The sequence below is a fragment of the Anomaloglossus baeobatrachus genome, chromosome 8 (assembly GCF_048569485.1).
Source record: "Anomaloglossus baeobatrachus isolate aAnoBae1 chromosome 8, aAnoBae1.hap1, whole genome shotgun sequence".
NCBI classification, from domain to species: domain Eukaryota; kingdom Metazoa; phylum Chordata; class Amphibia; order Anura; family Aromobatidae; genus Anomaloglossus; species Anomaloglossus baeobatrachus.
Window position 1 is genome coordinate 195,497,399 of NC_134360.1, and position 14,208 is coordinate 195,511,606.

Below are 14,208 nucleotides of genomic sequence, written 5' to 3' on the forward strand. Positions count from 1 at the left end.
AGAGCCAATGTTACTGGTGGTCCCCCAGAGCCAATGTTACTGGTGGTCCCCCAGAGCCAATGTTACTGGTGGTCCCCCAGAGTCAATGTTACTGGTGGTCCCCCAGAGCCAATGTTACTGGTGGTCCCCCAGAGCCAATGTTACTGGTGGTCCCCCAGAACCAATGTTACTGGTGGTCCCCCAGAGCCAATGTTACTGGTGGTCCCCCAGAGCCAATGTTACTGGTGGGCCCCCAGAGCCAATGTTACTGGTGGTCCCTCAGAGCCAATGTTACTGGTGGTCCCCCAGAGCCAATGTTACTGGTGGGCCCCCAGAGCCAATGTTACTGGTGGGCCCCCAGAGCCAATGTTACTGGTGGGCCCCCAGAGTAAATGTTGCAGATGGGCCCCCAGACTCAGTATTACTGGTGGGCCCCCAGACTCAGTGTTACTGGTGGGCCCCCAGACTCAGTGTTACTGGTGGGCCCCCAGACTCAGTGTTACAGGTGGGCCCCCAGAGTCAGTGTTACTGGTGGGCCCCCAGAGTCAGTGTTACTGGTCGGCCCCCAGAGTCAGTATAGAGTAAAGTCTGGCTCACTCAATATATTACTGGTGCCTCCGAGAAAAATTTAAATTAGTAGCAAAAGGTAACCCGGGCACACATTCTAGAAAAATGAAAGTCTGAAACAATGGTCTTTGAACTTCAGTTCGCTTGTTTTATTGATGCAAAGGACAAAAATATCTGACGTTTCGGCCTTCACATATAGGCCTTCCTCAGAGATGGTCTATATGGCTATGAAGGAAAATAATATTCGAGTAATTGCTCAAAAAGATGGAAACTTCATGATCTACACGATTGCCTTTGTATACATCAAAGAACCGGTAGGTCACACACAAGTGATATGAAGGTAGCTGACTGGAAAAATCAGTTTATGTAATACTTGATCCTATAGGATAATGGGGCCAGATAGTTCTGAATCAGGGGATAATGTAATTTGGAAAACGGGATGGATTCCTTGTAATGGAGAGACTCCGGTGTGCCGATCAATACCCGTGTGTTCCCTGCGGTGCCCCCAGAGTCAGTGTTACTGGTGGGCCCCCCAGAGTCAGTGTTACTGGTGGGCCCCCAGAGTCAATGTTACTGGTGGTCCACCAGAGTGAGTTTTACTGGTTGGCCCCCAGAGTGAGTTTTACTGGTTGGCCCCCAGAGTGAGTGTTACTGGTGGGCCCCCAGAGTCAGTGTCACTGGTGGGCCCCCAGAGTGAGTTTTACTGGTTGGCCCCCAGAGTGAGTGTTACTGGTGGGCCCCCAGAGTCAGTGTTACTGGTGGGCCCCCAGAGTCAATGTTACTGGTGGTCCACCAGAGTCAGTGTTACTGGTGGGCCCCCAGAGTCAGTGTTACTGGTGGGCCCCCAGAGTCAGTGTTACTGGTGGGCCCCCAGAGTCAGTGTTACTGGTGGTCCACCAGAGTCAGTGTTACTGGTTGGCCCCCAGAGTGAGCGTTACTGGTGAGCACCCAGAATTAGTGTTACAGGTGAGCCCCCAGAATCAGTGTTACTGGTGGGCCCCCTAAAGTCAGTGTTACTGGTGGGCCCCCAGAGTCAATGTTACTGGTGGTCCACCAGAGTCAGTGTTACTGGTGGGCCCCCACAGTCAGTGTTACTGGTGGGCTCCCAGAGTGAGTGTTACTGGTGGTCCACCAGAGTCAGTGTTACTGGTTGGCCCCCAGAGTGAGTGTTACTGGTGAGCACCCAGAATTAGTGTTACAGGTGAGCCCCCAGAATCAGTGTTACTGGTGGGCCCCCAGAGTCAATGTTACTGGTGGTCCACCAGAGTCAGTGTTACTGGTGGGCCCCCAGAGTGAATGTTACAGGTGGGCCCCCACAGTCAGTGTTACTGGTGGGCCCCCAGAGTCAATGTTACTGGTGGTCCACCAGAGTCAGTGTTACTGGTGGGCCCCCAGAGTCAGTGTTACTGGTGGGCTCCCAGAGTGAGTGTTACTGGTGGTCCACCAGAGTCAGTGTTACTGGTTGGCCCCCAGAGTGAGTGTTACTGGTGAGCACCCAGAATTAGTGTTACAGGTGAGCCCCCAGAATCAGTGTTACTGGTGGGCCCCCAGAGTCAATGTTACTGGTGGTCCACCAGAGTCAGTGTTACTGGTGGGCCCCCAGAGTGAATGTTACAGGTGGGCCCCCACAGTCAGTGTTACTGGTGGGCCCCCAGAGTCAATGTTACTGGTGGTCCACCAGAGTCAGTGTTACTGGTGGGCCCCCAGAGTGAATGTTACAGGTGGGCCCCCACAGTCAGTGTTACTGGTGGGCCCCCAGAGTCAATGTTACTGGTGGTCCACCAGAGTCAGTGTTACTGGTGGGCCCCCAGAGTGAATGTTACAGGTGGGCCCCCACAGTCAGTGTTACAGGTGGGCCCCATCTGACATTGATGGTAAATTAGAAAAAAAAAATATAATAAACGAACCACAAATTGTGGCATTGCCTCCCCCCCCCAGTTCTGCAGTACAATATGTGGCAGAATGAATGGTGTAATTGAAAAGAACAACTCGTTCTGTTAAAAAAATCATAATAGACAAATATTACAAAAAAAATAAGCCTTCATACAGCTATATGGATGAAAAAAAAAGAAAAAAAAAGTTATGGTTCTTGGAAGAAGGGGAGAAAAAATAAAATAAAAAAAAATAATAATAATAATAATAATAATAATAATAAATGGAAAATTGCCCAGGGGTGAAAAATACATAACAGAATACCTATCAATATCAAACAGTGAAAGGAGCCCCCCGATGACTGTGAAGTTGGAGACACACATGACGTGTCCTGCTGGTATCGCTGTGAGGAGGGATGCCGCCGGCCTGCAGGGGTTAATCAGTGAGCACAGTGCTCGCAGTCAGGCTCCCGTGCTGGCCGGATTCCCGCACTGAGCCGCTCTGATAAGCTGGGATCCTCCCGGGATGAGGCGCAGCGCTGCTGGGGCTGAGTGCACGAGCTGCCGCTATATAACGGGACCCGCTGCGGCCGGCCGGCACTGGCTGCACCGTGCGCAGGGGGCGCCGGCCGACTGTGTGTCTCTGCATGGCTTCCTGGCGAGGACCCCCGCACAGAGCGATCATGAGCAGCAGCAGAATCAGTTTCTTTGAGGTAAGTGGCAGAGATCTGCAGCACCGCAGCCTCCATGCACAGCCCTGCACGGTGCACACACACACACTGCATGGAGCTCGCTGCAGCCGATCAGCCGCACAAACTTTCCACTGCCATTCATCTTAACCAGTTCAGTGCCGGCACCTGATCTATGCAGTAAATCTCATCACAGAGGGGTTCTGTATATCTCTTGTGAGCCCTCTGTGCCGATCACAGGTATGGGCAGCTTTGCAGCATTGGGAAGATACATTGATCGATCAGTAGTAGATGATTGGGACTCTTCATTAAGCTTTGTGGATTTTTTTTTTTATTTTCTATATTTCTTTTGGGGTACTGGATCATTGTCACAAAAAACGCTGCGTAATGCAAAAACGACCTCGCGGCCGCACCGTGTGAACGCAGCCTGAATTTTAACTAATTGCTAAAATTTATGATTAGTGTTGGAGCATGTATGTGAGGAGGCGAGCGTGCTACCGTGCAGTGTGTGATTGCAGTGCAGCAGCGGGGTGCACGCTGATCGGGGAATACTGGACTCTACCTGCTGGAGAGCGCTATCGGTTTTTAATTTTTGCACAAAAAAGTGGCAAAAACTTTCATAATAGATGCCACAACTAGTGATGAGCAAAGGCTCAATATAAGGGTTATTCCTACCAAATACTTAGTATTCCGGTATTCATCACGAATAATGAACCAAGTCAATGGGGAACCCAAGCAATTTTCATGAAGATTTCCTAGAAAAATGCTCAGGTTCCCCATTGACCTCGCATTAAGCTAATTATTTGTGACGAATACTGGAGCAGTACTAGGGAGTCGATACGAATAACCCAAATATTTAGTATTCGCTCATCACTAACCAAAGCCCTTTTCGAAATTGTGAAAAACTAGCTGTATAGTAACCGGCGTTGCCCAGGATAGTATAACTGTCTGTCTCTGTCTGTCTGTCTCTGTCTGTCTGTCTCTGTCTGTCTGTCTCTGTCTGTCTGTCTCTGTCTGTCTGTCTCTGTCTGTCTGTCTCTCTCTGTCTGTCTGTCTCTCTCTGTCTGTCTGTCTGTCTCTGTCTGTCTGTCTGTCTCTGTCTGTCTGTCTCTGCCTGTCTGTCTCTGCCTGTCTCTGTGTGCCTGTCTCTGTGTGCCTGTCTCTGCCTGTCTCTGTGTGCCTGTCTCTGTGTGCCTGTCTCTGTGTGCCTGTCTCTGTGTGCCTGTCTCTGTGTGCCTGTCTCTGTGTGCCTGTCTCTGTGTGCCTCTTTCTACGTGTCTCTTTCTACGTGTCTCTTTCTACGTGTCTCTTTCTACGTGTCTCTTTCTACGTGTCTCTTTCTACGTGTCTCTGTGCGTGTGCCTCTCTCTGTGCGTGTGCCTCTCTCTGTGCGTGTGCCTCTCTCTGTGCGTGTGCCTCTCTCTGTGCGTGTGCCTCTCTCTGTGCGTGTGCCTGTCTCTGTGCGTGTGCCTGTCTCTGTGCGTGTGCCTGTCTCTGTGCGTGTGCCTCTCTCTGTGCGTGTGCCTCTCTCTGTGCGTGTGCCTCTCTCTGTGCGTGTGCCTCTCTCTGTGCGTGTGCCTCTCTCTGTGCGTGTGCCTCTCTCTGTGCGTGTGCCTCTCTCTGTGCGTGTGCCTCTCTCTGTGCGTGTGCCTCTCTCTGTGCGTGTGCCTCTCTCTGTGCGTGTGCCTCTCTCTGTGCGTGTGCCTCTGTGTTTCCGTGCGTGTGCCTCTGTGTGCTTTTCGCTGTCCATAATAGGAGTCTATAATAACAGATCTGTTCCCAGCTCCATTGACTTTAATGTAAGCAGGTTTTTTGGTGAATAACTGTAAAGTGCAGGGTTATATGTTCCCCTCAAAACATAGTCTATGACGTTCCCAGAGTCACAAAAGGGATCTGTGCAAAATTTCGTGATTGTAAATGCGGCGGTGCGGATTCTTTTAGCGGACATACGTACATACACTCAGCATATATTAGATGGAGTTGCAGGCTTAGAGAATTAGAAGGGATAGGTGTCCAGTTTTGTACACCATGATGACAAAAATAGGGGTCTTGAGCCCCGTATTCCTCAAAAGTAAGCACCAGTCCATGCCTTGATTGCGCAAAGTGTGATAGCGACAGCCAGGTACAGCGCTCAGGTGCTCACATTCCTGTAGCCTTAAAATGGAGTGATACCATAGATTGTCCAAAGAGCCACTCAAGAGGGTAAGAGGTGAAATGAGTAATAGTGGGGTCACCACCTCCATTTCAGTGATAAATGGGGCTCTCAACAATTCGATTCACCACCTTGACTGTGAATGGGTAAGAAATGTCTACTGTGGAAAACCCCCTTTAATTTGCATTTTTTTGGCCTCATATACTGTGTATGTGTGTATGTATTTATGTGTGTGTATATATAATATAATATTACACTACAGTTCAAAGGTTTGGGGTCACCCAGATAATTTTGTCTTATCCATGAAAAACATACTTTTATTTATCAAATGAGTTGCATAATGAATGGAAAATATAGTTCAGACATTGACGAGGTTAGAAATAATTATTTTCTCCTTCAAACTTTGCTTTTGGTACAGAATGCTCATTTGCAGCAATTCCAGCTTTGCAGACCTTTGGCATTCTAGCTGTTAATTTGTGGAGGTAATCTGGAGATATTTCACACTATGCTCCCCCCCCACCCACAAGTTGGATCGGCTTGATGGGCACTTTTTGGTACCATACGATCAAGCTGCTCCCACAACAGCTCAATAGGGTTGAGATCTGGTGACTGGGCTGGCCACTCCATTACAGATAGAATACTAGCTGCCTGCTTCTTCTCTAAATAGTTCATGCAGAATTTGGAGATGTGCTTTGGGTCATTGTCCTGTTGTAGGATGAAATTGGCTCCAATCAAGCGCTGTCCACAGGGTATGGCATGGCGTTGCAAAATGGAGTGATAGCCTTCCTTATTCAAAATCCCCTTTACCTTCTACAAATCCCCCACTTTACCAGCACCAAAGCAACCCCAGACCATCACACTACCTCCACCATGCTTGACAGAAGGCGTCAGGCACTCTTCCAGCATCTTTTCAGTAGTTCTGCGTCTCACAAATGTTCTTCTGAGTGATCCAAACACCTCAAACTTCTATTCGTCTGTCCATAACACTTTTTTCCAATCTTCCTCTGTCCAATGTCTGTGTTCTTTTGCCAATAATAATCTTTTCCTTTTATTAGCCAGTATTAGATACGGCTTTTTCTTTGCCACTCTGCCCTGAAGGCCAGCATCCCAGAGTCGCCTCTTCACTGTAGACGTTGACACTGGTGTTTTGCAGGTACTATTTAAAGAAGCTGCCAGTTGAGGACCTGTGAGTCGTCGATTTCTCAAACTAGAGACTCTAATGTACTTGTTGCTCAGTTGTGCAGCGCGTCCTCCCACTTCTCTTCTACTCTGGTTAGAGCCTGTTTGTGCTCTCCTCTGAAGGGAGTAGTACACACCGTTGTATGAAATCTTCAGTTTCTTGGCAATTTCTCACATGAAATATCCTTCATTTGTCAGAACAAGAATAGACTGTCGAGTTTCACATGAAAGTTCTCTTTTTCTGGCCATTTTGAGAGTTTAATGGAACCAACAAATGTAATGCTCCAGATTCTCAACTAGCTCAAAGGAAGGTCAGTTTTATAGCTTCTCTAATCAACAAAACTGTTTCAGCTGTGCTAACATACTTGCACAAGGGTTTTCAAGGGATTTCTAAACATCCATTAGCCTTCTATACAGTTAGCAAACTCAATGTACCATTAGAACACTGGAGTGGTGGTTGTTGGAAATGGGCATCTATACACCTATGTAGATATTGCATTAAAAAAATAGACGTTTGCAGCTAGAATAGTCATTTACCACATTAACAATGTATAGAGTGATTTAATTTAAACTTTTGAACTGTTGTGTGTGTGTGTGTGTGTGTGTGTGTGTATATATATATATGTCACCTTAAGGTTGGCATCACTCCTACGATATTCACAAGTATAGATTGTGATGTACGGAGAGACCTAAGCAGCCTCATATATGATGGTGACCAGTCCATCCATCACGCTGCATACTCATGACTGTTGTATGTGTGATGCCGACCTTACTGGAATAAGATCTTAGTTTACGCCTAATATTCTTATATAACCCATAGTTTTTATATTCTTTGTAATGCATACTTTGACTGCTGCAGAACCTCTTTTTGAAGTGTAAAGGAAGCATCCTGTCCATAACAGGGTGGTATAATAAATTCTCGTTTTCAGACAGAAGGTCTGCAGCATCTAAAGAATGGATCTTGTTCACAAAATACAGTAAAGTAAATGTTGCAGCTGTTGAAGAACCTCTTTGTTTTGTTTTTTAAAAAGAGATTTTGATAAATGTTTTTTATAAGTCTCTTATTTATGTCAATGGAAAATATTTCTGCCCCGGATATATTTTTAGTATATAGGCTATGGAAAAAAACAGCATAGTTGTGAAAGCTGGGCGACTCGGCGCCGGTATGGTGTTAAATGCGATAATGGGAATATGAGGGAGTAGTTGGAGCGTAGAGGCACGCCGTCACACATCCCAGGTGTCATACATAAAATGGGGACAATCTGAGAGCTGGAGGGGGTTATCTCACGTAAGGCTGAACTGGTATATCCATATTCAGGGCCGGCGTCAGCACCCGGCAAACCCGGGCAAATGCCGGGGCCCTGGAGAGCCGGGGGGGGCCCACTCGGCCTCGTCAGTTCTCCTGTCTGTTGGCCGGGGCCCACTCGCCTTTACAGTTCTGCGGTCCCCGGCCGAGTTCCGGGGACCGCAGTCCTCGGCAGCAATCTGCGGCGCCGTCACTTTAAGGCGCGCAGACATCCTCGTTTGAATTTCATCTGTGGGCGGAGCTACCGCCTTCTCAGTCCCACAGATGAAGGAGGCGAGCTTCTGTCCGGCGCTGTGTGGGCCCCCTCTCCACCGTGACCTAATCGGGTAAGTGCCCTCCCCGCCTCCCCATTATAGGCCCCGGTGAGCTGCTTCTACCCCCTGGATGTATGCCCTGGCCCCTGCCAATGCCCCCACCCGCCGATTCCGCGGGTGCTGGCCCCGCCGAGCCGCGGGTGCTGGCCCCGCCGAGCCGCGGGTGTGGGCCCTGCCGAGCCGCGGGTGCTGCCAGTGCCGCGGGTGCTGGCCCCGCAGAGCCGCGGGTGTGGGCCCCGCCGAGCCGCGGGTGTGGGCCCCGCCGAGCCGCGGGTGCTGCCGCTGGTGCTGTCCCCGCCAGGCCGCGGGTGTGGGCCCCACAGAGCAGAAGAGTTGTGTGCATTTGTCTGAATGTAGCAGAGTTGTATGTGTTTGTCTGAATGTAGCAGAGTTGTAAGTGTTTGTCTGTATGTAGCAGAGTTGTGTGTGTTTGTCTGTATGTAGCAGAGTTGTGTGTGTTTGTATGTAGCAGAGTTGTGTGTGTTTGTCTGTATGTAGCAGAGTTGTATGTGTTTGTCTGTATGTAGCAGAGTTGTATGTGTTTGTCTGTATGTAGCAGAGTTGTATGTGTTTGTCTGTATGTAGCAGAGTTGTATGTGTTTGTCTGTATGTAGCAGAGTTGTATGTGTTTGTCTGTATGTAGCAGAGTTGTATGTGTTTGTCTGTATGTAGCAGAGTTGTATGTGTTTGTCTGAATGTAGCAGAGTTGTAAGTGTTTGTCTGTATGTAGCAGAGTTGTGTGTGTTTGTATGTAGCAGAGTTGTGTGTGTTTGTATGTAGCAGAGTTGTGTGTTTGTCTGTATGTAGCAGAGTTGTGTGTTTGTCTGTATGTAGCAGAGTTGTATGTGTTTGTCTGTATGTAGCAGAGTTGTGTGCATTTGTCTGAATGTAGCAGAGTTGTATGTGTTTGTCTGAATGTAGCAGAGTTGTATGTGTTTGTCTGTATATAGCAGAGTTGTGTGTGTTTGTCTGTATGTAGCAGAGTTGTGTGTGTTTGTATGTAGCAGAGTTGTGTGTGTTTGTCTGTATGTAGCAGAGTTGTATGTGTTTGTCTGTATGTAGCAGAGTTGTATGTGTTTGTCTGTATGTAGCAGAGTTGTATGTGTTTGTCTGTATGTAGCAGAGTTGTATGTGTTTGTCTGTATGTAGCAGAGTTGTATGTGTTTGTCTGTATGTAGCAGAGTTGTATGTGTTTGTCTGTATGTAGCAGAGTTGTATGTGTTTGTCTGTATGTAGCAGAGTTGTATGTGTTTGTCTGAATGTAGCAGAGTTGTAAGTGTTTGTCTGTATGTAGCAGAGTTGTGTGTGTTTGTATGTAGCAGAGTTTGTGTGTGTGTGTCTGTCTGTATGCAGCAGACTTGTGTGTGTGTGTGTGTCTGTAAGTGTATATGACTTTATATATTTGTCTGTTTATATGTATTTTTGTGAGTTTGTCTTTAAATATGTATATGTTCGTATCGGTGTCTGTGTGTGGATGGGGGCCCACTGGGACTCTTCCGCCCGGGGCCCACAAAAACCTGGAGCCGGCCCTGTCCATATTATTGTACACATACACTTTATGAAGTATTGCAGGTGAATATATAGAATCTGTAAAATATAGAAACTGTAAAACGGGATCTTTTAAAGGGATTGCACAGCAAACACCTCACCAGCGTCATCCCAGTACCCGCCCATAATCTCGTGCCTGTGCATTTAGCTCACCGGCGCTCTGCCCGAGATATGGCAAAGTGAACTGCGCCTGCGCGAGCAGACCTAAGGCGCGAGATTTGAAAATGCGACGAGTAGGATGACAGAGGGCGTCATCCCGTCAATCAAGGAAGGAGGCCGGCCATCAGAGGCAAGAGGGGGAAACGGAGCAGAAAATGAGCCAGCCCCTGTGGCCCACAAAGGTAATTAGCATACCTAAGGTCCAAGTTTTATAAAGTTATTTATTGGGGTCTAAAAGGGGAGTCAGGGCCAAGGTGCACCTTCATAGAATGTATCCCAGGAACTGCAGAAGGTGATTCTTTTCATTTCATAGGGAAAAATCTGGTGACAGGTTCCCTTTTGAAAGGAATTATCTCAGAGACAAAGTAGATGTGACTTTTCCCCGGTAGGATTCGAACTGTAAAATGCTCAGAATGTGACCCTACAAACCTTGGTCAGACCACTATAATGACCGACATTACCTCAATAAGAGAGAACTAATGTAGCCATGGAGAAATTGCCACATTTTGACCTTAGAAGGTACATTCAATTACCCCTTATATGCATAGCAAGGACAACCAGAGTACCAATATAGCAGGGACAGTCATATTGGCCATAGAGACATCCACAGTGTCCTTGTAACTAACACCAGTGCCAACCTCGAAAGACCAAAGCAGGGTCACCATTACAGCCACAGTTCCTCCATACTGACACAGTGCCCAGTGTTTAAAAATGGAGCTATGTGCCATGGGGGTAGAGCACCTGAAATATCACTTCACCTTTGGCTTTGGTCAGAAATCAGCACTAAAACACAGATCACCAAAAAGCCCATATAAAGTGGTGTCAAGTGTTTACCCCCTTCTTGATTTCTTATTTTATTGCATATTTGTCACACGTAAATGTGTCAGATCACCAAACTAATTTAAATATTAGACAATGATAACACCAGTATCCACAAAATGTAGTTTATAAATGAAGGTCTTTATTATTAAGGGATAAGGAAATCCAAACATGCAGGACCCTGTGTGAAAAAATTATTGCCCCCTCCTTAAACCATAAATTAATGGTAGTTTATCACATCTTTAGGGAGTGGTGTTCAATTTTCCTAGCCACACCCAGGCCTAATTACTGCCACACCTGTTTTCTATCAAGAAATCACTTAAATAGGACCTGCCTGACAAAGTGCACTACACCAAAAGATCATCACAAGCTAGACATTATGCCGCGATCCAAAAAGATTCAGGAACAAATGAGAAACAAAGTAATTGAGATCTGTCAGTCTGGAAAAGGTTATAAACCATTTCTAAAGCTTTGAGACTCCAGTGAACCACAGTGAGAACCATTATCCACAAATGGCGAAAACATGGAACAATGGTAGACCTTCCCAGGAGTGACCGGCTGACTGACCAAAAATACCCCAAGAGCGTAGAGACGACTCAGACATCACATAAGACTAAAAAACAACCAAAGAACTTCAGGCCCCACTTGCCTTCGTTAAGGTTTGTGTTCATGACTCCATTATAAAAAAGAGACTGGTCCAAATGGCCTGCCTGACAGAGTTCCAAGACAAAAACCACTGCTGAGGAAAACCATCATAAATGCTAGTCTCAGTTTTGCCGGAAAACATCTAGATGATCTCCAAGACTTTTGGGAGAATACTTTGTGGACTGATGAGCCAAAGTTGAACATTGTGGTAGGCGTATGTCCCATTACATCTGGTGTAGTCGTAACACAGAATTTCAGAAAAGTAACATCATACCAACAGTAAAATATGGTGGTGTATGGTCTGGGGCTGTTTTGCTGCTTCAGGACCTGAAAGACTTGTTGTGATAAATGGAACCATGAATTCTGCTGTCTACCAAAAATTCCTGAAGAAGAATATCTAGCCATCTGTTCATGACCTCAAGAGGAAGCATACTTAGATTATGCAGCAGGACAATGATCCAAAACATATCAAAAAGTCCACCTCTGAATGGCTTAAGAAAAACGAAATTAAGACTTTGGAGTGGCCTTAATCCGATTGAGATGCTGTTTCATGACTCATGACCTTAAAAAGGCGGTTCTTGTCGGAAACCCTCCAATATGGCTGAATTACAACAATTCTTCAAAGATGAGTAGGCCGAATCCTTTGCCCCTGGTGTCCGAAGGCAGCTTTTCTCCATTTCTGTATTAAACATAACTGTTGCGTGCATTCCCCTTATTTTGGTACACTTCAATGAAAATAGAGAAATATGGAAATTTAAAGGACTTATCCTGGCTAATGATATGGATGTCTACTCGTCAGGGTAGCTAATCAATATCGGATCAGTAGGGGTCTGACACTCGGAACCCCACCAATTAGTGGTGTAAACACCATGCACCACAGCTCCATTCAATGAAGCGGCTGCTGATGAAAACGTCAGCTCTAAAGTTATGCTGAAAAGACAAAAGTCGCAATATGGGGTCTTATCCTTGTGGGATAAAAAGTGACAGTGTGAGGAATTGCTCACCTGGATTGGTTGTGAACTGTTACAACCACCATACACTTTTGAAAGCCACGGCTGCAGAAGTCCCCATGTGAAGGTGAATCGTTGATGGAAGAATGATGGGGTTAACACCGCCCCACCATAGTCATAGATCAGTCAGGAAAAGTGATTTTTATTCTACGCGTTTCGGAAGCTATGCCTTCCTCCTTCAGGATAAATCTCACATACCATATCCTGTCTGATCCATGACTACGGTGGCACGGTGTTAACCCCATCATTCTTCCATCAACGAAAATCAGCTCAGCATCTATAAATGCCTCATTTACATGACTGATTTTTACATGTACATGAAAAAATGATACTGTTGTCATCAGTGATTGGTCAGTGTCCAATTTTACCTTTGTTAAATAAATTACAAAGCTTCTCCCATACTTTGCAATGCTAATCACAGACAACACATGTTGTGCACACAGATGCCATCCGTGCGCTGTACTTTATTTTCACAGACCCAAAGACTGGTATTTTTCATCCATGTTTGTTTTTCCTCTGATATGTCAAAAGCACTATAGGTTATAATGGGTAAGTGTCTTTGAAAGAAAATGGATACAACATGGACTTGTGAATGAGGCCTAAGACCTTATTTAAAAAAAAAAAAAAAAAAGTTGTAAATTCCCAAGCTTTCTTGTATGAACTGCGTGCTTGAGTTCTCCCCAGAGTGGCTCAATGATATTGAGATCAGGAGACGGAGGTGGCCACTCCAGAACCTTCACTTTGTTATGCTGTAGCCAATGACAGGTTGACTTGGCCTCGTGTTTTGGATCGTTGTCATGTTGGAACGTCCACGTCCCATGTGCAGCTTCCGGGCTGATGAGTTAAATTTGCCTTCAGTATTTGCTGATCACCTCCTGCATTCATCTTTCCTTTTACTTTGACCACGTTTCCTGTGTTTTTGTAGCTCACACATTCCCACATCATCAGCTATCCACCTCCGTGCTTTACAGTATGAATGGTGTTCCTTTCATCATAGGCCTTGTTGACAACTCTCCAAATGTAACGTTTATGGTTGTGGCCAAAAAGTTCGGTTTTTTTTTTTTTTTTGTCTCATCACTCCAAATTACCTTGTTCCAGAAGTTTGGAGGCTTGTCTCTGTGCTGTTTGGCGTATTGAAGGCGAGATGCTTTGTGGGATTTGCGCAGTAATAGTTTTCTTCTGGCGATTCAACCATGCAACCAATTTCTCTTAAAGTGCCTCCTTATTGTGCATCTTAAAACAGCTATGCCGCTAGTTTTCAGTGAGTCCTGTATTTCAGCTGATGTTATTTATGGGTTTATCTTTGCATCCCGAACAATTTTCCTGGCAGTTGTAGCCGAAGTCTACCTGATTGTGGTTTGGTTTTTACAAAGCCCCTGATTTACCATTTGTTATAACAGTTTGAACACTGCTGACTGGCATTATCAATTCCTTGGATATCTTTTTGTATCCCTTTCCTGTTTTATACAGTTAAACTATGTGTTCCCGTAGGTCCGTTAATGATTCTTTTGCTTTCCCCATGACTCACAATCCAGAAATGTCAGTGGCTGGATGAAAGATGCAAGAGTCTGTCTGGATCCTAGAAACTCGCTCAATTTTTTTGTGTTATCATTCATATTCTATGAAAAAAGGCCAAGAAAGCAAATCTGCCGGGGTATTTAAACATTTGAGCACAACTGTATAAGCTGATAAGCAAAAGGGTAACAGTGTTTTGAATCTTTGCTTGCAGGCTCCATATCTCATCATCCACTACAGCTTCAGCATGTTATAAATAAAGAAAACACACAGGAGAAAAGGTTGCATTTTTGTCACTATATATATGATAATAGGAGTATAGATCCCTTATATAGTGCAACCATTGACTACATATCCATACTGGACAAATCGCATATTGAATAGTGAAGGAGGAAAAGAAAGAACGATCAGCCGTCCATAAGGTGAAAAAGAATTCTTTATTGACCAGTGCTGGG

The 14,208-nt window shown here is 45.8% G+C and overlaps 1 protein-coding gene across 1 annotated transcript in view; it reads left to right on the top strand.

Annotated features, from left to right (window-relative positions):
* The first annotated feature begins 2,855 nt into the window (after window positions 1-2,855).
* Window positions 2,856-14,208, top strand: part of LOC142250184 (very-long-chain enoyl-CoA reductase-like) — an 88,857-nt gene continuing 77,504 nt past the window's right edge. Inside the window, exon 1 of the mRNA XM_075322352.1 lies at window positions 2,856-3,130. Within this exon, the coding sequence (XP_075178467.1) occupies window positions 3,065-3,130 (66 nt within the window). The 5' untranslated portion in view covers window positions 2,856-3,064. The remainder of the gene's footprint in view (window positions 3,131-14,208) is intronic.